The following is a 24,548-nucleotide window of genomic DNA, read 5'->3' on the forward strand; positions in this document are numbered from 1 at the left end:
GGAAAGAGTTGCCAAGCCAGAATTCCATATCCAACAAAAATATTATTTAGAAATGAAGATCAGCTGGGCACGGTGGCTCATGTCTGTAATCTCAGTACTCTGTGGGGCTCAGGCAAGCAAGTCAAGAGTTCAAGACAAGCCTGGCCAACATGGTGAAACCCTGTCTATATTAAAAATACAAGAATTAGCTGGGGGTGGTGGCACATGCCTGTAATCCCAGCTACTCGAGAGGCTGAGGCAGGAGAACTGCTTGAACTCAGGAGGCTGAAGCAGGAGAATTGTTTAAACTCAGCGAGTCCAGATAGCGCCACAGCACTCTGGTCTGAGTGACAGAGCAAGACTGTCTCAAAAAAAAAAAAAGAATTGCTAAAGGAAGTTCTTCAGACAGAAAATAATACAAAGAAAATTGAGAACATGAGGAGCAGGAGATATTGTAAATATCTGGGTATAAATATAATAGACTGTTCTCATGACTTCTTTAAAATACATTTGACAGGTGAAAGCAAAAAGATTAGCGATGGGGTTTTCAATGTATATTGATGTAATATATGGCAACTATAGTATAAAGGGAGAGGAAAAGGGGCGCATATGATAGTAAAGTTTCTACATTTCAATTAAAGTGGTAGAATACTGATTTTAAGTAAACTGCATAGAGTACCCACTTAGTGATCAAGTATATAAATGTGTCAAAGTTAGAATTAAAACAGAATACTAAAAATGTTCAAATAACCCTTAAAAAGACAGAAAAAGGGGAAACGGGAACAAACAAAAAGCTCAGAAGGAACTAAAAAGTAATAAAATGGTAGGTCTAAATCTAAATAATAGTAAACATACAGCACATCAATGTTAAATGGTCTGAATATACCAATTAAAAGAGAAAGTCTGTCAAAATGAACTAAGAAATATGACCCAACCATATGCTGTCTACAAGAAACTTACTTCAAACATAATTATATAGGTAGGTCAAAAGGATGAAAAAAGAAATACCATACAAATATAAATCAAAAGAAAGTTATCAGGAATGCCAAGGTGGTTCAACATTTAAAAACAACAACAACAATGCAACATACTACATTAATATACAAAGGGAAAAAAACACATGATCATACCGATGCAGAAAAGATATCTGACAAAATCCAACATCTTTTCATGATAAAACCACTTAGAAAACTAGGTATAAAAGGAAATTTCCTCAACATGATTAAGGGCATTCATGAAAAACTCACAGCTAACCTCAGACTCAATGGTGAAAAACTAAAAGCCCTTCCCTTAAAACCCAAATGAGACAAGGATGCTCACTTTCACCACCACTATTCAACACTGTACTAAAGTTCTAGCCAGAGCAACTAGACAAGATAAAGAAATAAAAGGCATCTCATTTGGAAAGGAAGTCGTAAAACTATCTCTATCCACAAATTACATGATCCTATATATACAAAATCCCAAAGAATCCACAAGGACGTTACTCTAAGTGCAAAACGATTCAGCAAAGTCATAGAATACAAGATGAATACACAAAAATCAGTTTTGTTTCTATATACCTGTAGAATCTAAAAAGAAAACAATTCCACTTACAATAGCACCTAAAACCTTTTAACTACCTAGAAATAGATTTAAATAAGGAGATAAAATTTTTTTGCAGACTGAAAACTACAAAACATTGCTGCAATTAAAGACCTAAACAGGCCGGGCGCAGTGGCTCAAGCCTGTAATCCTAGCACTTTGGGAGGCCGAGACAGGCGGATCACGAGGTCAGGAGATCGAGACCATCCTGGCTAACACGGTGAAACCCCATCTCTCCTAAAAAATACAAAACACTAGCCGGGCGAGGTGGCGGGCGCCTGTGGTCCCAGCTACTCGGGAGGCTGAGGCAGGAGAATGGCGTAAACCCGGGAGGCGGAGCTTGCAGTGAGCTGAGATCCAGCCACTGCACTCCAGCCTGGGCGACAGAGTGAGACTCCGTCTCAAAAAAAAAAAAAAAAAAGACCTAAGCAAACAGAAAGACATCTTGTGTGCATGAGTAAGAAGGCTTAATATTGTTAAGATGTCAACGCTACCTAAAGCAATCTAGAGATACGAGACAATCTCCAGCTAAATTCCAATTGACACCCCCCTTTTTTTGCAGATACAGAAAAGGTGATCCTCAAATTTATATGGAATTGCAAGGGTTTCTGAATAAACAAAAAAAATCTTGAAAATAAAGAACAAATTTGGTTAGAGCATGGTGGCTCATGCCTGTAATCCCAGCCGAGGCAAGAGGATCACCTGAGCCCAACAGTTCAAAACCAACTTGGGCAACACAGCAAGATTCTGTCTCTATTAAGAAAAATAAAATAATGAACGAAGTTGGAGGATTCACACTTCTTGAGTTCAAAACTTACTACAAAGCTACAGTAATCAAACACTGTGTGATACTGGCATAAGGACAGACATATAGACAAAAAGAAATAAAGAACCCAGAAATAACGTGTCACATACACGGCCAAACGATTTTGACATGGCTGCTGAGACCATTCAATAAAGAAAGGAAAAGCATTTAAACCATTTTTAAGTGTACAGTTCAGTGGCATTAATTATATTCCCAGTGTTGAGCAAAGAAAAACCCTGGGCCTAACAGCTTCACTAGTAAACATTTAAAGAAAATACCAAACATTCAAAGAAAAACTAATGCTAGGAGCGATGGCTCACACCTGTAATCCCAGCACTTTGGGAAGCCAAGGTGGGTAGATCACGAGGTCTGGAGTTCAAGACTGACCTGGCCAAGATGGCAAAATCCCATCTCCAACAAAAACTACAAAAATTAACCAGGCGCAGTGGCGGGCGCCTATAATCCCACCTACGCAGGAGGCTGAGGTAGGAGAATCGCTTGAATCCAGGTGGCGGAGGCTGCAGTGAGTTAAGGTCATACCACTGCACTCCAGCCTGGCCTGGGCAACAGAGTGAGACTCTGTCTCACAAAAAAAAAAAAAAGAGAAAGAAAGAAAGAAAGAAAAAAGAAAAACTAGCACCACCTTCTCAAAATCTTCCAAAAAATTGAAAAGGGGGGAATACTTTCTAACTCATTCTATAATGCCATCATTGTCCTGACACCAAAGCCAAAGACACTATTAAAACTACAAACTGATATCCCTCATGAACACCAAAGCAAAATTCTCAATACAATACCAGCAAATCAAATTCAGTAGCATATTGAAAGGTTTTTATACACCATGACCAAGTGGAATTTATTCTTGGAACACAAGAAATACAAAAATGGTTTAACATCCAAAAAAAAAAAAAAAATCAATCAATATATCACATTAACAGAATGAATGGGCCGAGCATGGTGGCTCACGCCTGTAATCCCAACACTCTGAGAAGCCAAGGTGGGTAGATCACAAGGTCAGGAGTTCGAGACCAGCCTGGCCAACACAGTGAAACCCCATCTCTACTAAAAATACAAAATTAGCCAGGTGTGGTGGCACACGCCTGCAATCCCAGCTAGGAGGCTGAGGCAGGAGAGTCATTTGAACTCAGGAGGTGGAGGTTGCAGTCAGCGGAGATCATGCCATTGCACTCCAGCCTGGGCAAAAAGAGCAAAACCCAAACTTAAAAAAAAAAGAAAAAAAAACCAGAATGAATGAAAAAGAAACACATGATATTTTGGCCAGGCGTGGTGGCTCACACCTGTAATTCCAGCACTTTGGGAGGCTGAGGTGGGCGGATCATGAGGTCAAGAGATCAAGACCATCCTGGCCAACATGGTGAAACTCCATCTCTACTAAAAACACAAAAATTGGCTGGGCGTAGTGGCGCATGCCTGTAGACTCAGCTACTCAGGAGGCTGACGCAGGAGAATTGCTTGAACCTGGGAGGCAGAGGCTGCAGTGAGCCGAGATCACACCACTGCACTGCAGCCTGGTGACAGAGTGAGACAGTCTCACAAAAAAAAAAAAAGTAAGAAAAAGAAACACATGATCATCTCAATAGGTGCAGCAAAAGCATTTGACAAAATTTAACACCATTTTATGATCTAAAAAGCACTGAATGAACTACAAATAAAGGAAACAACTTCAATATAATAAAGATCATATATGAAAAATCCATGGTGAACATCATACTCAACAGTGAAAAACTAAAAGCTCTCCTCTAAGATCAGGAAGAAGACAAAGATGCCCTCTTTCACCACTTTGATTTAAAGTAGTACTGAAAGGTCTAGCCAGAGCAATTAGGCAAGAAAAAGAAAACAGATCTACATTGGAGAAGTAAAATTATCTGTTTGCAGATGACATGGTCTCATATGTAGAAAACCCTAAAGATTTCACATCCAAAAAACCTGCAAGAATAAATGAACAAATTCAACAAAGTAACAGGACACTTCCCCCATTTTTAAAGAAATAACCATCTGTACATTTTTCTTCAAAATTTAACCAATTTCTAGGCATAGAGCTAGATCTATGTTTATATTCCTTTATCTTCCACAAGGCCTAACTCATTGCTAGGTATATAATGAAAACCCAATAAATACTTGCTGATTGAACAGCACTTTTTCTTTCTTTTTTTTTGAGATAGGGTCTCACTCTGTCACCAGCCTGGAGTGCAGTGGCACAATCACAGCTCACCGTTAACCCTAACTCCTGGGCTCAAGCTATCCTCCCACCTCAGCCTCCTAAGTAGCTAGGACTACAAGTTCACACCACCTAGCCTAACCGTTTTTCTTTTTTGCAGACACAGAGTCTCACTATATTGTCCAAGCAGGTTTCAAACTCCCGGCCTCAAACTGATCCTCCCTCCTCGGCCTCCCAAAGTACTGAGATTACAGGTGTCAGCTACCACGCCTAGATGGGTGGTTTTTAATGCTCCAATAATTCAACTATATGTCTCTTTTATTTTCTAAGATCTTCAAATAACATAATAAATCCAAATAGCTATCTACTTTTTTTTTTTTTTTGAGACGGAGTCTTGCTCTCTCCCCCAGGATGGAGTGCAGTGGCATGATCTCGGCTCACTGCAAGCTCCGCTGCCTGGGTTCACACCATTCTCTTGCCTCAGCCTCCCGAGTAGCTGGGACTACACATGCCCAGCTAATTTTTTTGTATTTTTAGTAGAGATGGGGTTTCACCATCCTAGCCAGAATGGTCTCGATCTCCTGACCTCGTGATCCGCCCACCTCGGCCTCCCAAAGTGCTGGGATTACAGGCGTAAGCCACCACACCCAGCCAGCTATCTACTTTTACTATCTGGCTATCAAAATGAAGCCAAACAGCCTCCATTTATGGTATATTTTCCCTTTAAAAATGTTATCAGCCAGGGCAACATGGTGAAACCCCTTCTCTACAAAAAAGTTAGCCAGATGTGGTAGTATGTACCTATAGTCCCAGCTACTTGGAAGGCTAAGGCTGAGGCAGAAGAATCAGCTGAGTCCAGGAAGTTGAGGCTACAGTGTGGCATGCTCGAGCCACTGCACTCCAGTCTAGGCGACAGAGTGAGACCCCATCTCAAAAAAAAAAAAAAAAAAAAAAAAAGACAAGTGCAGTGATTCACACTTGCAATCCCAGCACTTTGGGAGGCCATGGGGGGTGGACTGCTTGAGCCCAGGAGTTCAAGGTGGGCAACATGGCAAAACCCTGTCTCTACTAAAAATTCAAAACAAAAAAAATTTAACCGATGCCTAATCCAATACACTAGTATGCTCCAATGTATATTATCTTTTTATTCGCACCTTAATGAAATCCTATTTTGGTTTGTTTGTTTTTTTTTTGAGACAGAGTCTCGCTGTTGGCCAGCCTGGAGTGCAGTGGTACAATCTCAGCTCACTGCAGCCTCCACCTCTAGGTTTCAAGCGATTCTCCTGCCTCAGCCTCCCGAGTAGCTGGGACTACAGGCACGTGCCACCACGCCTGTCTAATTTTTTGTGTTTTTAGTAGAGATGGGGTTTCACCATGTTAGCCAGGATGGTCTCGATCTCCTGACCTGGTGATACACCCGCCTCGGCCTCCCAAAGTGCTGGGATTACAGCTGTGAGCCACCGCCCCTGGGCTATTTTTATTTTTTTAAGAGACAAGATCTTACTCTGTCACCCAGGTTGAAGTACAGTGGCACAATCATAGCTCATTAGACCCTTGAAGTAGGATCAAGTGATCCCTCCACCTCAGACTCCCTAGCTACTGGTACTACAGGTGTGCACCACCATGCCTGGCTAATTTATCTTTTTGTAGAAACAGGGTCTTGCTATGTTGCTCACGCTGGTCTTGAACTCCTGGCCTCAAGTGATTGGCCTCCCACCTCAGCTTCCCAAAGTGCTGGCAGCCACAGTGCCCAGTTTAATATGCCATCTTAAAACAAAATGAGGGTCGACTAAACTTTTAAATAGACATTCCATTAATTCAGTGGAATCTTGTCTATGCTAAAAGATGTAAGAATACTTAACTACATCAAAGAGGTAAAATGCTTAGGTTATTGGAGTTGTAAAAGGAACTATTTTTTTTGTTTTGTTTTGTGAAAGAGCACACTTCATTGGGAAGCAGACTGCTGCACACTGACCAACAGACAAAGGCCACCCAATGGGCACTTACACATCGTACTCCAAGACACAGGGTGAAAGAAACTATTTTCATTACCTGTTGAACAGCTAGTGTACTGTCCATTTCATCAAAGGATTCATCAGGCCAATTATAGAAATCCTACAAAAATAAATTCACAGTTAAAACACATACAAAATACTATTATAATTAACATCAATACTTAATAAAGATCCAAAACTTACACTGGAGGGGAAGAAAAAACTTTTGCAATGTAATTATCAGTGAAATAAGGAAATAAATTTTATTCAATTTTTCTTTTTCAGGGACAGTGTCTCACTCTGTAGCCCATGCTGGTGTACAGTGGCACAATCGTAGCTCACTACAGCCTCAAACTCCTGGGTGTAAGCAATCATCCCACCTCAACCTCTCACCTTAGCCGCCCTATTCTTAGGATTATAGTCCTGACCCACTGCGCCTGGCTATTTGTTTTTTAAATGAATATCAAGATTTTATTTAAATGAACTACAAATTATGTTTTTTCCAATCACAAATTCCTCAAATATAGCTCCCATAAACCTTTAATGTATTACTTAATTGGGGAGGTAAGTCTATCACTTTTTTATTTATGATGGTTAAATATCTCTCAAAAAGTTACAATGAAAAAAGAAATCTCCAGACACCAAAAAGCAAATCAGATTTTTACCAAAAGAAAATAGCTAGCATTAGTAACTAATTTATTGCTCCATAAGTATTATTATTATGATGACGAGATGGGAGTCTCAGTCTGTCACCAGGCTGGAGTGCAGTCGTGCAATCTCAGCTCACTGCAACCTCCGCCTCCCGGGTTCAAGTGATTCTCTTGCCTCAGCCTCCCAAGTAGCTGGGACTACAGGTGCACACCACCACGTTCAGCTAATTTTTGTATTTTTTGTAGAGACAGGGTTTCACCATGTTGGCCAGGATGGTCTCGATCTCTTGACCTTGCGATCCGCCCACCTCGGCCTCCCAAAGTGCTGGGATTACAGGCCTGAGCCACCATGCCAGATGCATAAGTATTATTTTAAGCAGAAATTATAAATTATTCTTCTTATTCCAAATAGTTTTAAATTTCTAAATCAAAATATGGGCACCATTAAAAAGTAATCATCAGGCCGGGCATGGTGGCTTACACCACTAATCCTAGCACTTTGGGAGGCTGAGGCAGAAGGATCACTTGAGGTCAGGAGTTCGAGACCAGCCTGGCCAACATGATAAAACCCTATATCTACTAAAAATACAAAAAATAGCCAGGCATGGTGGTGTGCGCCTGTAATCCCAACTACTCAGGAGGCTGAGGCAGGAGAACTGCTTGAACCAGGGAGGCGGAAGTTGTGGTCAATCAAGATCGTACCACTGCACTCTGGCCTGGGTGACAGAGCGAGACTCCATCTCAAAAAAAAAAAAAAAGGTAATCACCCATGGGTACAAAAAAATAGAAAGAATGAATAAACCCTAGTATTTGCTAGCACACACAACAGGGTGACTACAGTAAAAAAACAATTTAATTGTACATTTAAAAAAAACTAAAAGAACCTAATTTTTTGCAACATAAAGGACAAATGCTTATGGTGATGGATACTCCATTTACCCCCCGATGTGATTATTACACACTGCATGCTTGTTTCAAAATAGCTCATGTAACCTATAAATATATACACCTACTATAAACCCATAAAAATTTTAAAAAGAGAAGTAAACATCCAAATAAACCAGCCTTCTATTAAAGGGAATATTTTTATTTCTTCTTTTTTTTTTTAAGAGACGAGGTCTCGCTTTGTTGGCCAGGTTGGTCTCAAACTCCTGATCACAATCAGTCCTCTAGCTTCAGCCTCCCAAAGTGCTGGGATTACAAGCATAAGCCACCACGCCCGGCCTAAGGGGGATATTTTTATAGAGCATCTTGCCCTTGTTCTGGAACTACCTGTAGATAATACAGTTAACAGACATTCCCCTAAGTGAACCTTTCCATTTGACTGATTTTTCAGCAAAGTTTACCTATGTAACCTCAGTAGGTAGCACAATGCCTGACACATAGTTGGAGCTCAAATGTCTCTGAGGTAAAACTTGGTGGGGAGGGGGTAAGAGTAAATCAATAATCTATAAACCTGTATATAAACCTGTAAAAGCAATAAACAAAGATTAAGTCTCCAAAACCTTGAGCAAAAAAACCAAATTGGAAGAAAACACAGTGTACATAAAATGAATAAAAGTTTAGGCCAGGCGCAGTGGCTCACGCCTGTAATCTCAGCACTATGGGAGGCCAAGGTGGGCAGATCACGAGGTCAGCAGATCAAGACCATCCTGGCTAACACGGTGAAACCCTTTCTCTACGAAAAAATACAAAAAATTAGCCAGGCGTGGTGGTGGGCGCGAACCCAGGAAGCGGAGCTTGCTGTGAGCCGAGAGTGCAGCACTGCACTCCAGCCTGGGAGACAAAGCAAGACTCCGTCTCAAAAAAAAAAAAAAAAAGGTTTAAGTGCAAGGCATACTTATTGATATAATGCATATATAGTAAAAGTATACAGAAGAGGAATGATAGGGTAGAAGACAGAGAATGTGTTCCATAAGGATTTAACTATAATAGCAATGTCCTCATTCAGACAGTAGATAATGAGGATACCTTTCTGAGTGTCTTAAACATTTCATCTTTTTTTAAATAGCTAGCCTATCTGGATGAAAATGAACTAATTTTATTAAAGGAAGATATCAGGAAATAAAACAATCTTCTGGAAATGGTTCCAGGATTCCTTTCCTTAGACATTGTCTAAATACTAAAGAGCAGTTTTAAAAATTTTCCTATATGACCTACACTAAATTTCTACCAATACTCTATTCTTTCCTTTTCAAAAAAAACTAAGAAAGTTTATAGAATATTGTTTTTAACATATTAGAAAACACATGTAGTTATACAGTTGGCCCTCCACATCTGCAGGTTTCATCTGCAGATTCAATAAACCAGGAATTGAAAATATTTCAGGGGATAAAAAAAATCCAGAAAATGTTATATTGTTGCTGACATGTACTATGTACCTAGTTAGGTCTAAGATAGTTGCGTATGTACTAAACATGTACCAGCTATTTTTTTTTTGGTCATTATTCCCTAAATAATACAGTATTAACAACTATTTATAGAACACTTGCATTGTATTAGGTGTTATTAAGTAATCTAGAGTTGATTTAAACTATATAACAGAATGTGCATAGGGTATATGTAAACACTATGCCATTTTACATAGGAAACTTAAGCATCCTCAGATTTTGGTATGGGGTGGGGATAGTTTTATCCTGGAGCCAATCCCCAGAGGACACCAAGGATGACTATATACAGAAAAGATGTTGTGAATGAAATGTTTTGCCTTATCATAACTGTGACATATTTTAGATGCCTATGAGAGACACCAAAAATTCAGCTTAATAAAGATTCTCATCTAATCCAATCAACAAACATTTTTTGAAAACCAACTATGAAGCCTGGCGTGGTGGCTTGCGCCTCTAATCCCAGTACTTTGGGAGGCTGAGGCGGGCAGATCACTTGAGGTCAGGAGTTCGAGACCAACCTGGCTAACACGCTGAAACCCCGTCTCTACTAAAAATACAAAAAAAATTAGCCGGACGTGGTGGAGGGCGCCTGTAGTTCCAGCTACTCGGGAGGCTGAGGCAGGAGAATGGCGTGCACCCGGGAGGCAGAGCTTGCAGTGAGCCAGATTGCGCCAGGGCACTCCAGCCTGGGGGACAGAGGGAGACTCTTGTCTCAACAACAACAACAACAACAACAACAACAAATTAGCCGGGCGAGGTGACAGGTGTCTGTAATCCCAGCTATTCGGGAGGCTGAGGCAGGAAAACCACTTGAACCTGGGAGGCGGGGGTTGCAGTAAGCCGAGATCGCGCCACTGCACTCTAACCTGGGCGACGGAAGGAGACTCCGGAAGGAGACTCATCTCAAAAAAACAAACAAACAAACAAACAAAAAAGATCCGCCAGGTGCAATGGCTCACGCCCATAATCCCAACACTTTCGGAGGCCCAGGTGGGTGGATCACCTGAAGTCAGGAGTTCGAGACCAGCCTGGCTAACATGGTGAAACCCCGTTTCTGCAAAAAATTAGCCGGGCGTAGTGACACGCGCCTGTAATCCCAGCTATTTGGGAGGCTGAGGCAGAAGAATCGCTTGAACTCGGGAGGTGAAGGTTGCAGTGCGCCAAGATTGCACCACTGCACTTCAGCTTGGGGGCAACAAGGGCAAAACTCCGTCTCAAAAAAAAAAAAAAAAGGAAAGAAAAAAGAAAACCAACCAACTATGTGCCTATATTCCAGTCTAACCAACTTTTTTTTAATGTAGGAAGATACTCCACCTACTCTTCTATAGTTTGTTTGTTTCTTTGAGACCGGGTTTTTGCTCTTGTTACCCAGGCTGGAGTGCAATGGCGCGATCCGGGCTCCCTACAACCTCCGCCTCCCGGGTTCAAGCAATTCTCCTGCCTCAGCGTACTGAGTGGCTGGGATTACAGGCGCCCACCACCACGCCCAGCTAATTTTTTGTATTTTTAGTAGAGACGGGGTTTCATCATGTTGGCCAGGCTGGTCTTGAACTCCTGACCTCAGGTGATCCGCCTGCCTCGACCTCCCAAAGTGCTGGGATTATAGGCGTGAGCCACCGCACCCAGCCCTCTATTATAGTTTTTAAATTTTTTTTCTTTTGACCCAATAGGGAAGGAGATACAGTTCTAAATACATCATTTTAGAACAGACCCATTTCACTAAAGGAAATTCATGTGATAAACAAGATAGGACAAACTATGGCGTAAGTAGTCTTTTTTATTTTTTATCCTTTTTCTGTCATATTTTATCTAACAACCCTGATCCACGACAAGGTGAAGAAAAAAAAAAGCTTTCTTCTGTGACTTACAGCAACATAGCAAGTCTATGTTATGACATTAGTTTAAATATTTTATTCTCTAACCTTTCAAAATTAAGAACTTACGAATAAATAAGATGACTCATAATATGAACACAAAAGTCTACTTCTGAACATAAAAATGTAATCAGAAACGTTTCCACAGAATAAGATGTAAAGGTATCTGAGAAAAGAGCATTTGGAAGTAAAGTGTGGAAACGGTTAAAAAAAAAAAAAAAAGCAAGCATATGTAACAGATAAATTTCCAGTAGTATGAAAACAAAACTGTAGTAGGAGTAACTGACAGCTTAATGTGACTCCAAAATAAGACTTTAAAATTTTCTCTAAAATTCAGCACTAGAAGCAGCTTGTTAAAGAGAAAAGGTCACCAGTGAATTAAGACTCAGAGATGTATCCTTGGGCAAATCCAGTTAATTCTCTTGGGCTTCAGTTTCCGTATCTATAACATGAATCTGGGAAGGTAATCCATACCTGTATGCCCCCTTCGAAAGGTGTTCTTTCCATAATTCTGTATAACAAATTAGAATCTATTCTCAGACATACAATCATAGCTCCATGGTTGTTCTGTTTCAATTTTCATTTGCATCACTTTTTAACATTTTATAAACACATCTCTTCCGATTTCAGAGCATCTAGCCTATAGCAAGCCATTTCGGCTAGCAGAGTATTAATCAGCTCAAGTCTGGATGCCAATTTGATTTTTTTTTTTTTTTTTTTTTTGTGAGGCATCCCATCTTTTCCAAACCCTAAGAACCAATGCCTAATCAAACACCAATTTACCACACATAATGCCCTACAAAAAAGCTGACAAAATTATAATCAGTTCATTCTCTGACTACGCTTCACGCATATTAGCAAGGAATGACATCTAACAAGTCACAACTTGGTGACGAAAACTTGCTGGACCAGAGAACAGCTCCAGGGAAAGCAGCAGGGAGAGGTGGTTAAAGGGAAACAACGAGAATATCGGCACCCGGATCCGGCTAGACAAGCGGGATGGCAGGAGACGGGCAGGTATGTCCCAGGTCAGGTAGGAACTGGACGCCGGGTCAAGGTAGGCTGTGTTTACACCACCTCCAACCTCAGCGGCCCCAACCTTCAGGAAACCCCAGAGGTCTCCACTGGTCGCGCCCCTCCAATGCTAGTCAGCTGGGGCTCCGGGGCAAAGCGAAAAGAAGCCGTTGCTGCCGACAGGCTCGCAGCCCAGGGCCTCGGCAGGCAGCTACCACCCGCAGCCCCCACCCGCCCCTCACGCCTACCCCTGGGTCGGAGCTCCGCAGGCCTCACGGCGGCCGCCACCGCCTCAGTCAAATTGAGGGGCTGCAGCTCCGGAAGAGCAGGCCGGGCACCAGTGCCCCAGCCCGCCCGCCTGCCGCCTCGGCCCAACCTCCCCGCAGTGGCGGCCAGCTTCCGGGCGCGGCACTGCTCGGCACCTACTTGCCCGACAGGAAAGGTGCGGACATGGTACCTGCGCCTTGGTGCCCGGCCTGTTCCGCCTCAGCACTGCCGTCCCCTCCGCCATGACCATAGTGCCAGCGTCTAGGCGGCTGGAGTCGGTACCCGGATGTAGGGACTGCAGCCTGCGCGGGAGGCGGGGCAGAGCGGCGCTCTGCGTCTGGGAGGAGGAGCCGCCGCTGACTGAACAGCCGCAGCCTGCGCGGAGCAGGACGGGAGAACTGGGAGCCGGCGTGTAGAAGAAGCAGGTTAGGCGGAGGGAGAGGGCCTGGACGGCGACTGGCAGGGACTGAGGCACCGGAAGTGGGGAGCCACGAGCCTCTTTGCGAGGTCTGCGGAGCGGTTTGAAAGGTCGTGTTCGCGGCAACTGCTGCGTTGCAAGTTGGTATGGGCTCTTGTTAGTTACACGGGAAGAACGGACTTTGTACAGTGGCGGCCATTTCAGTAAACCCACGTGCAAGCAAATACCTAGAGAACCCTAATTCTGTCCCAGAAGCCACCTAAGGAATCAGGGTAGAAAACAGGCCAGCAGTCTGGGGAAATTCCATAGAACTGTTGTGCCCGAAGTCGCGAGACCCCAGTAAGTGACCACCAGAGTCCAGAGTCAAAGCCAAATAGCCGGGGTCGCTTTATTACAAGTTCGAACCCGGACCTCTCCGCTTTATACAATGGCAGGTAAAGAGAGAGGCCCCGGCTGCTGTTTTAGGGTTTCTTTTATAGCGAGGTACAAACAAGTCACAGAGAAACAGTAGTTACAAGCTTATTATTGGTTAACATTTGAAGTTGAACATTCGGCAGTTTCTGGCTGGTTCCCACCTTTTTCGCAACCTCAAATGGCTGGGGGTTTTCCAGATAAGTTGTTTGTGGAAGCCCAGGGGGTGGTCACATGCATGTATGTTTAGAATTTTTCCCTTAGGGGCTTTCTATCTCAGAACCTGCGTGAAATCGACCCAATCTGAAATCAGACTAGGGATTTGAGTGTCAGTGTTATTTCCGCCATCCGGCGACTTCAAAGCCAAGGACTTTTTCAATGACAAGTTTGTTTACGTCGATAAAAGACGCAGATGTCAATTATATGACATGAAGAGTGGGCATCTGGTTTTGTGAGTTAGGTAGACAGATTTAGCTCGTGTTTTTCAAGTCAGAAGCAGGAGGAGGAAATTAGTAGTCCTTGATAGACTTGACATCTTACAGGATTCCACATTTCCTTTGTTGCACATTTCAAGTGTTCTCTCTTAGGAAACCACAGCATTTTCGCAAACTTTTTTTCCTGCTTAGAAACCTTGAATCTTTTATCTGGGGTGAGGGAGGCCTTGGGATATCAGATGGAAAGACAGTTCAAAAAGTAAAAAACGCATACAGTAGCATGATTTCCAAAAGAAGAAAACATCAAATGTCCTTAGATAGAAGGTGTATTGAGAATGCTGAGGGAAGGGCCATATAACGGCCTCCAGAAACGGAATTTGAGAGTAGAGGAGAGGTTGAGTGGGTCTCTAGCTGAGTAATTGTCAGTGACTTAGAACTAGGCTTTGAAGGGTTTAACAACAGGAAGTTCGTTCTCTGGAAGATGTATTGACTGGTAACTTTTCAAGAATAGGGACTTAATTTTGCCCTCCCAGCACCAGCATCTACATATGAAAAGATTTATTCGTTCAACAGATACTCATTAAGCCCCACTATATGGTAGGCGCTAAGGTACAACTATGATAAGGCTCTGTCCTTCACTACAAATTGCTTTGACTCCAGCAACAGAGACGTGCAAATCACAAATTCGTACCCCTTATCTTAAATGCTTGGGACCAAAACACTTTCAGATTTCTGATTATTTTGGATTTTAGAATATTTGCATATACATAATGAGATTTATTGGGGATGGAACCTAAGTTTAAACGTGAAATGCATTTGTTTCCTATACACTTTACACACATAGCCTGAAGTTACTTTTATACAATACTTTAAATAGGCCAGGAACGGTGGCTCACACCTGTAATCCCAGCACTTTGGTCAGGAGTTTGAGACCAGCCTGGTCAACATGGTAAAATCCCATCACTACTAAAAATACAAAAATTAGCCAGGCGTGGTGGCCGGCGCCTGTAAAACTTCAAATAATTTTGTGTGTGAACCAAAGTTTTGACTGCGACCTGTTACAGAAGGTCAGGTATGGAATTTTCCACCTATGGCATCATGTGGATGTTCAAAGTTTCAGATCTGAGAACATTTCAGATTCTGGACTTTTCAGATTATGGATGCTCAACTTGTATTAGATACAGTGAGAGCCTAGGACAAGTGACACCTAAATGTTACCTCCCTTAGAGAGATGGGTTGGGTCTGTGAGATAGCAGAGTCTCAGGGAGGCGTCTTGGTCTGTGGATGACTCACCTCCCTTACTGCAAGGATTAAGTTTACATTTCCCAGATTGTGTGGTATTTCCCTGAGCTGTAAATAGTCACCTATACTTGAATGGGATCATCTTCACCTTCTTTTAATTCCAGATTTATTAAAATGTTTCAACCCATCTGAAACAAACAAAAACACGTGAATGAGTAGGTGTTAAATTCGGGAACAAAATGCACATTCATTGTTTTTGAAAAGTCCAATAAAGTTGCATTCTGATGTCAACCCTGGCCTTGTTCACAGGAAGGACCTTGTTCTTTAGGGATGGAATGTTTCTAGCTCATAACCTTCACATTTTCATTCCTCTGTCAGCCTGTAGATTATGTACCTCCAAACAAGACCAATTTTATAACTAGGGTTAATTTGTCTGGGGTAGGAAGAGAGAGAAAAGAAAAACAAAAAGCATGATCAGCAATAACAGTTACATGAAATACTTGAATCTTTCAGGTAAAGGAGGAGCCATCTGTTTAAAGCCTATATGCACCAATAGGAATAGCTCTGGACTGAGATTCAGAAAATCTAGATTTGTGGGGAAAAGAAAAAGATCGGACTGTTACTGTGTCTATATAGAAAGAAGTAGACATAAGAGACTCCATTTTATTCTGTATTTGAGATGCTGTCAATCTGTGACCCTACCCCCAACCTTGTCCTTGCAAGAGACATGTGCTATGGTGACTCAAGGTTTAAAGGATTTTGGGCTGTGCAGGGTGTGCTTTGTTAAACAAGTGCCTGAAGGCAGCTTGCTGGTTAAAAGTCATCACGGTTCTCTTAATCTCAAGTACCCAGGAATACGCATACTGCCAAAGGTCGCAGGGACCTCTGCCTAGGAAAGCTAGGTATTGTCCAAGGTTTCTCCGCATGTGATAGGCTGAAATATGGCCTCGTGGGAAGAGAAAGACCTAATCGTCCCCCAGCCTGACACCTGTGAAGGGTCTGTGCTGAGGAGGACTAGTGCAAGAGGAAAGAAGGCCTCTTGGTGGTTGTTGGCAGTTTGAGATAGAGAAAAGCATCTGTCTCCTGCCCGTCCCTGGGCAATGGATCATCTCAGTGTAAAACCTGATTGTATGTTCTGTTTACTGAAAAAGGAGAAAACCACCTTAGGGCGAAGGGTGGGCCTTGCTAGCGCAATGCTGCTCTTTATGCACTAAAAAGGTTTATGGGGATGCTTGCATATGCATATCAAGGCACAGCACTTTTCCTTAAACTTACTCATGTCATAGAGATCTTTATTCATATGTCTTATTGCTGACTTTCTCCCTGCAATGACCCTGTTGTCCTGCCACTCCCTTTTCTTTAAGATGGTAAAGATAATTATCAATAAATACTAAGGGAACTCAGAGACCGGTGCCGGCGCGGGTCCTCTGTATGCTGAGCGCCGGTCCCCTGGGCCCACCTTTTATTTCTCTATACTTTGTCTCTGTGTCTCATTTCTTTTCTCAAGTCTCTCATTCCACCTAACGAGAAACGTCCACAGGTGTGGAGGGGCAGGCCACCCCTTCATAGATTCTCTTGCCTGTTAACTGTAAGACATTGAATAAGCTATCAAATAAAGGTTTCTTCATGTGTAATGAAGACTGTGCATAGCAGTTCTTTCCCTCTGCCCCATAAAGTATGAAAGCAAGCATAAAATTAAATATGGAACTCTATAGAAGAAATGTTTTATAGAAGAAAATATTTTATAAAGCAAAAGTATCATAAGCAATTTCAAATTATCCATGAGCTTCAAATCATTGACACATTAAAAAAAATTATCCAATATGAAATTCACTTTGGGGAATTTTTAAATCCAAGTAAAATAGTTAATGCAGGCCAGATGCGGTGGCTCAAGCCTGTAATCCCAGCACTTTGGGAGGCCGAGGTGGGCAGATCACAAGGTCAGGGGTTCAACTCCAGCCTGGCCAACATAGTGAAATCCCCGTCTCTATTAAAAAAAATACAAAAATTAGCTGGGCACAGTGGTGCGCACCTGTAGTCCCAGCTACTCGGGAGGCTGAGGCAGGAGAATCGCTTGAACCCGGGAAGCGGAGATTGCAGTGAGCTGAGATCGAGCCACTGCACTCCAGTCTGGGTAACAGAGTGAGACTCCATCTCAAGAAAAAAAAAAAAAAAGAGTTGATGCATATTATATGCAAGGCACTGGGCTAAGTGCTGAAAAACAAGAAGATATATAATGTTTGGATGAACGGAGGCAAGATGGTGCACTTCCGGGTTCTTCATCCCCCCAACTTTTCCCGCGCGCGCGAAAATGCAGCCGGCATCCCGGGAAGGTGCAGACCAACTAGGCATGCGCCAGGTGATGTCAATCCGAAGAGACCAAGATTTACCTGGTCGCACCTGCGGAACGCCCCTGACACGCCCATGCCCCGCCTATCACCCTCCCACTCCTAGAAAAGCCGCTCCGGACGAATGCCACGCACGGACTTCCCAGCTTCCCCACTGCGGTCGGGACTGTCGGAACTCGGTCCGAGAGCTCCACGGGCGACTCTGTGGGCCTCATTTGCCGGAGGCCGACAGACCTCTCCCCACCCACCTTCTTCCCCTGAAGCTAGGTGACCAAAATAAACTTGCAGTTTTGCTCCTACACTTGCCTAGTCGCTGGTTCTTTTGTGCCCGCTCTGGTGGTCTTAGAAAAACAAGTCATATAAGACAAGCTTTCCTCAAAGAGCCTTGAAATTAATGGGAAAGCATCTTATGTAGATTACTACAGTATAAGGCTAAACGCCTTAAGTAATGAAGCAGCCCCTTTCACATGCTCTTTGCAAACAGACTCTGATCTTGCTCAGTGTTCATCTCTCACCCTATGACCAGGGAAAGGTAAACACATGTCTAGCTGAGGGATAAATTCCTGTTGGTCTAAGTGTGAAAGGGCCAGACTCTGTGGTTCACACCTGTAATTCCAGCACTTTGGGAGGCTGAGGTGAGAAGATTGCTTGAGTCCAGGAGTTCAAGACCTGCCTGGGCAACATAGTATAACCTCCCCCCCCCCCACACACACACCCTCTACAAAAAAATACAAAAATTAGCTGGGCATAGAGGCACACACCTGTAGTCCTAGCTACTCAGAAGGCTGAGATGGGAAGATTGCTTCACCCTGGGAGTTCAAGGCTGCAGTGAGCCATAATTGCACCACTGCACTCCAGCCTGTGTGACAGAGTGAGATCCTGTCTCAAAAAAATTATAAAGTAAAATAAAGCAAAGCAAAGAAATGTGAAACGATGTGATGAAGCACTTTGGAGAAAGATTTACTTGCTCTTCAGAAGATACCAGAAGAGATGCTCTCTTTTTTCTGCCAATGGATATTGCCCAATATGGGCCTGCAGCAGCCATTTTGGCTTAAAGGAAGCCAGTCTAAAAGCAAAATTGGCACACTGTGAATGATGTATGTAGTTGGAATGTGTCTTAAAGTGTGGATAGCATTTATGTGCAGAACTGTAGGAGATTTCATTACAAGCCAAGCAAAGTTGAAGCAGCAGGGAAGCATGGGAACGTATATTCACAGTTGAACAAGTCAGTGCCTATATATGGTTTCATACATCTTCAACATATTATTTGAACATTATTCTCTCTCTGTTTTTGTTTTGTTTTGTTTTCTTGAGATGGAGTCTCACTCTCACCAGGCTGAAGTGCAGTGGCCTGATGTCGGCTCACTGCAACCTCCACCTCCCGGGTTCAAGCAATTCCCCTGCCTCAGCCTCCTGAGTAGCTGGGAATACAGGTGTGCACCACCATGCCAGACTAATTTTTTGTATTTTAGTAGAGACGGGGTTTCACCATGTTGGCCAGGATGGTCTCGATTTCCTGACCTCGTGATCCGTCCACCTTAGCCTCCCAAGTGTTGGGATTACAGGCATGAGCCACCACGCCCGGCCCTTTTTTCTTTTTTTTTTTGAGACGGAGTCTCGCTCTGTCGCCCAGGCTGGAGTGCAGTGGCCGGATCTCAGCTCACTGCAAGCTCCGCCTCCCGGGTTTACGCCATTCTCCTGCCTCAGCCTCCCGAGTAGCTGGGACTACAGGCGCCCGCCACCTCGCCTGGCTAGTTTTTTGTATTTTTTTTTTTTTTTAGTAGAGACGGGGTTTCACCATGTTAGCCAGGATGGTCTTGATCTCCTGACCTCGTGATCCACCCGTCTCGGCCTCCCAAAGTGCTGGGATTACAGGCTTGAGCCACCACGCCCGGCCTTTTTTTTTTTTTAAAGAGACTGTCTCACTTTGTTGCCCAGGCTGGTCTCGAACGCCTGGCCTCAAAGGATCCTCCTGCCTTGGCCTCTCAAAATGCTAGTATTACAGGTGTGAGACACTGGGCTTTATCCTTTTTCTTCCCCCTTGAGACAGTGTCTTGTGCTCTTGCCCGGGCTGGAGTGTAGTGGCATGATCACCACTCACTACAGCCTGGACCTCCTAGGCTCAAGTAATCCTCACTTCAGCCTCCCAAAGTGCTGGGATTACAGGTGTGAGGCACTGTGCCTAGCCTGTCTTTATTTTCTTGATAACACTGATGTGTATCTAAAATCATGCTATTTATTTAGTTGTTATTGTGTGCTTCCCCCATCTTATTCATCCCTGTATATCCAGTGCTTAGAACAGTGCCTAGCACATATTCAGAAAATTAGTGACTTAAAAATACTATAATAAACTAGCCTTTTAAACTAACATTCAAGCCACGTAAGTAAATAACCATTGATGTTTTTCCAAGTCATGTCTTCAGGCTAAATGAGACTGAAAGGGCATTCTTTTTTTTTTTTTTTTTTTTTGAGACGGAGTCTCGCTCATGTTGCCCAGGCTGGAGTGCAGTGGCTCAATCTTGGCTCACTGTAAGCTGCGCCTCCTGGATTCACGCCATTCTCCTGCCTCAGCCTCCCAAGTAGCTGGAACTACAGGCACCTTCCACCACACCCAGCTAACTTTTTGTATTTTTAGTAGAGACGGTGTTTCACCATGTTAGCCAGGATGGTCTCGATCTCCTGACGTCATGATCCACCCACCTCGGCCTCCCAAAGTGCTGGGATTACAGGCGTGAGCCACTGCACCCGGCCTCTGAAAGGGCATTTTGCAAGCGAAATTTTAAGTGTCTTAAAGAATTAGGCTTAATCTATAAAAGGATAGGGGAATCTTAACCATTTCTTACATCTTTTAACAGGAAAATCTACAGATGAAGCCAAAATCAAAGTCTTTTTTTTTTTTTTTAAAGAAAAACCCAAACTATAAAAATACCTAAAGAAACCATGGAAGAAACTTCAAGTTTTGGAGAAGACTTTTCAGAGTTTAATATCATACCCAGAAGCCATAAAGAAAAATATTTAGTAATTCAAATACACCAAACTGACTTTCTACAAGCTCAAGGCATAAACAAAATCAAAACCCAAATGACAAACTAGAGGGAAGAAAAACCACAAAGAACTAATTTCTTTAATAAATAAAAGTCATAAAAGATCAAGCACTCAGTCAAAAAATAGGCAGAAGATATTAAGTGAATAGGAATAACCAGTTAACAAGGGTAAGCAAAGTGGCTCGTGCCTGTAATCTCAGCACTTTGAGAGGCTGAGGTGGGCAGATCGCTTGAGTCCAGGAGTTCAAGTCCAGCCTGAGCAACATGGCAAAACCCTCTCTCTACAAAAATTAGATGGGCGTGGTAGCTCGCATCTGTAGTCCTGGCTGCTTGGTAGGCTGAGGTGAGAGGATCACCTGAGCCCAGGACGTCAAGGCTGTAGTGAGCCGTAATGGTGCCACTGCACTCTAGCCTGTGCGACAGACAAGACCCTGTCTCAAAAAAAAAAAAAAAAAGTCTTAAACACATACAATGCTCATCCTCATTCATCATGATAAAGAGTAAAATTATCAGATTGGCAAAATAAGAACTTTACAACATCCTGCATTATAGAAAGAAGAAAAAAAAATACATTGCTAGTAGGACTGTTTTTTTGAGATGGAGTCCCACTGTATTGCCCAGGCTGGAGTGCAGTGGCGCAATCTCTGGTCACTGCAAGCTCCGCCTCCTGGGTTCACGCCATTCTCCTGCCTCAGCCTCCAAAGTAGCTGGGACTACAGGCACCCGCCACCACACCTGGTTTATTTTTTGTATTTTCTTTTTTTTTAGTAGAGACAGGGTTTCACTGTGTTAGCCAGGTTGGTCTCGATCTCCTGACCTCGTGATCCGCCCACCTCGGCCTCCCAAAGTGCTGGGATTACAGGCGTGAGCCACTGCGCCAGGCCGCTAGTAGGACTGTTAATCGATGGACGTTTTGGCTGGGCGCAGTGGCTCACGCCTGTAATCCCAGCACTCTCAAGGTGGGTGGATCACCTGAGATCAGGAGTTTGAGACCAGCCTGGTCAACATGGTGAAATCTCATATCTACTAAAAATACAAAATTAGCCAGGTGTGGTGGCGAGCACCTGTAATCCTAGCTACTCTGGAGGCTGAGATAGGAGAATCACTTGAGCCCAGGAGGTGGAGGTTGCAGTGAGCCAAGATCGTGCCACTGCACTCCAGCCTGGGCAATAAGAGTGAAACTCTGGGCCGGGTGCGGTGGCTCAAGCCTGTAATCCCAGCACTTTGGGAGGCCGAGACGGGCGGATCACGAGGTCAGGAGATCGAGACCATCCTGGCTAATACGGTGAAACCCCGTCTCTACTAAAAAATACAAAAAACTAGCCGGGCGAGGTGGCGGGCACCTGTAGTCCCAGCTACTCGGGAGGCTGAGGCAGGAGAATGGCATAAACCCGGGAGGCGGAGCTTGCAGTGAGCTGAGATCCGGCCACTGCACTCCAGCCCGGGCGATAGAGCGAGACTCCGTCTCAAAAAAAAAAAAAAAAAAAAAAAGAGTGAAACTCTGTGTCAAAAATAAATAAATAAATAAAACTGATGGGACTTCAGTGAAGGACAACTTGGAGATCCATGTCTGTGTATGTGCACATGTATGATTAAAATTCACAAAACCTTTGACATAGCAGTTCTGTACCTAGGAATTTATCTTACAGATATGCTTGTTCAAATGTACAAATGTATTTAGTACAAATTCAAATGTATTTAGTTATGCATACATTTATTCATTGCAGAAGTGTTTCTAATAGAAAAAGACTAGAATAACTTAAATATCTATCATGGCTGGGGGGCATCCTGAAATAAATTATGGCTTATCCATATAATTGAACATCTTTTATATGCCCCTATGTAATTCGTGCATTACTAATTTTATATGCCCCTATGTAATTCGTGCATTACTGCTTGTCCACATGAATATTATATAGTACTATAAATGCTTAACCGTCCATAGAACATAAATTTACATATTTACTAACACTTCTCGCCAACATGCTTATAAGCAAGGATACTTCCTCGAACGAACAACTGTAATACATAACATCTAAAACTCCAAGGTACTGGTTCCACCTAGTGGAACCAGTTTTAAAATATCTTTATATATAGATTAATACCAGAGACCAATTATTAATGTAAAAAAGCAAGGCGTCAAATGGTATGTATGGAATGTCATTTTTTAAAAAAGAAAAAATGAATATATATTTCATACACATAAGATATGTACATCTATACATACACATTTACATATATGTATATATACATAAAACACCTGAAAGGAAGAATATAAAAAGTTATACTAGTTACTTCCAAGGATGGAACTGGGTGGCTGGGGGACAAGGATAGAGAGCATTCTTTTCAGGATACATACTTTTAAATTTTTACATGAACATATTATTTATTTTTAAATAAATAAAAGTTTAACCAAAACAAATAGGCTTGACTCAAAACGTTAAGAGGCAAATCTAATGCCCTTGTTTTGCAGTTCATTCATAAGCTAAGAGGGGTTAGGTAATTTGTCAAATGTAACAGAACTAGTATGTAAGCAACCAGGACAAGAGCTAGGTTTGATTGGGCTCTCTGATAGAGGTTGCTTGAGAGTAAAGGAAAATAAGCTGGGTGCAGTGGCTCATGCCTATAATCCCAGCACTTTGGGAGGCCGAGGCGGGTGGATCACTTGAGGTCAGGAGTTCAAGACCAGCCTGACCAACATGGTGACACCCCATCTCTATTAAAAATACAAAAAAATTAGTCGAGTGTGGTGGCACATGCCTGTAATCCCAGCTACTCAGGAGGCTGAAGCAGGAGAATCGCTTGAACCTGGGAGGCGGAGGTTGCAGTGAGTCGAGATCATGCCATTGCACTCCAGCCTGGCAACAAGAGCAAAACTCCTTTTAGAAAAGAAAAAAAAGAAAAAGAAAATATATTTAAATACTCTTCACACAAATAAGTCAGAAGTTCAAAACTCCATTTTTGTGTGGGTGCAGTGAAAACAGTCATTAACTTGCTGGAGGAAGCATGACTTGGTATCACACTGAAGAACAAGCTGGCAGCTCATATAGGAACAAAGAACATACTTTCAGCCAGGTGAGTAGGTATAGGGAAGACTTGCCTTATCAGATGTCAAACTTAAATATAAAACTATTTACATTGAAAGCAATGTGATGGAATAGGGAGGTCAATAGAACAACTTATTAAACCCAGGAGTAGGCATATATAGAAATTTCATGTGTGATAAAGGCAATATCTCTGATTTCTGGGCATAGAGAGAAAGGAGGTGGGGGGTGGTGTGCAGGGAGAAGAATGGATAATCCAGTAAGTAAACTTGTGACAACAAGCTACTCATTGATTAAAAAAATAAAGTTGTCCCAGCTTTTCTGGAGGCTGAGGCAGGAAGATTGCTTGAGCTCAGTAGAGCAAGACTAGTCTGGAGAGCACAGTGAGACCCCATCTCTAAAAAAATAAAGTCAGATACATACACCATTCACTAAAAAATAAATTATGCACCTGTGATTCCAGCACTTTGGAAGGCCAAGGTGGGAGGTCACTTGACCCCAGGAGTTTGAGACCAGTCTGGGCAATATAGTGAAACCTGGTCTCTACAAAAAATACAAAAATCCGCCCGGTGCAGTTGCTCACACCAGTAATCCCAGCACTTTGGGAAGCCAAGGAAGGTAGATCACCTGAGATCAGGAGTTCAAGACCAGTCTGACCAACATGGTGAAAACCCATCTTGACTAAAAATACAAAAATCAGCTGGGCGCAGTGGCAGGTGCCTATAATCCCAGCTACTCAGGAGATTGAGGCAGTAGAATCACTTGAACCTGGGAGGCAGATGTTGCAGTGAGCAGAGATCACACCACTGCACTCCAGCCTGGGCGACAGAGTGAAACTCCGTCTCAAAAAAAAAAAATACAAAAATTAGCC

The 24,548-nt window shown here is 42.9% G+C and overlaps 1 protein-coding gene across 4 annotated transcripts in view; it reads right to left on the bottom strand.

The window, feature by feature from the left end:
• LOC117094682 (10 kDa heat shock protein, mitochondrial) overlaps positions 1-24,548 on the bottom strand; it is a 57,725-nt gene that overhangs the window by 24,272 nt on the left and 8,905 nt on the right. Inside the window, exons 1-2 of one of the 4 annotated variants that reach the window (XM_033230759.1) lie at positions 12,718-12,908; positions 6,600-6,662 (exon numbers count right to left, since the gene is read on the bottom strand). In XM_033230759.1, the coding sequence (XP_033086650.1) occupies positions 6,600-6,626 (27 nt within the window). In that variant the 5' untranslated portion in view covers positions 6,627-6,662; positions 12,718-12,908. The other 3 variants (XM_033230757.1, XM_033230758.1, XM_033230761.1) reach the window with 3 other exon arrangements.

The sequence above is a fragment of the Trachypithecus francoisi genome, unplaced genomic scaffold (genome assembly GCF_009764315.1).
Source record: "Trachypithecus francoisi isolate TF-2019V2 unplaced genomic scaffold, Tfra_2.0 Lachesis_group13, whole genome shotgun sequence".
Classification (NCBI taxonomy): Eukaryota; Metazoa; Chordata; class Mammalia; order Primates; family Cercopithecidae; genus Trachypithecus; species Trachypithecus francoisi.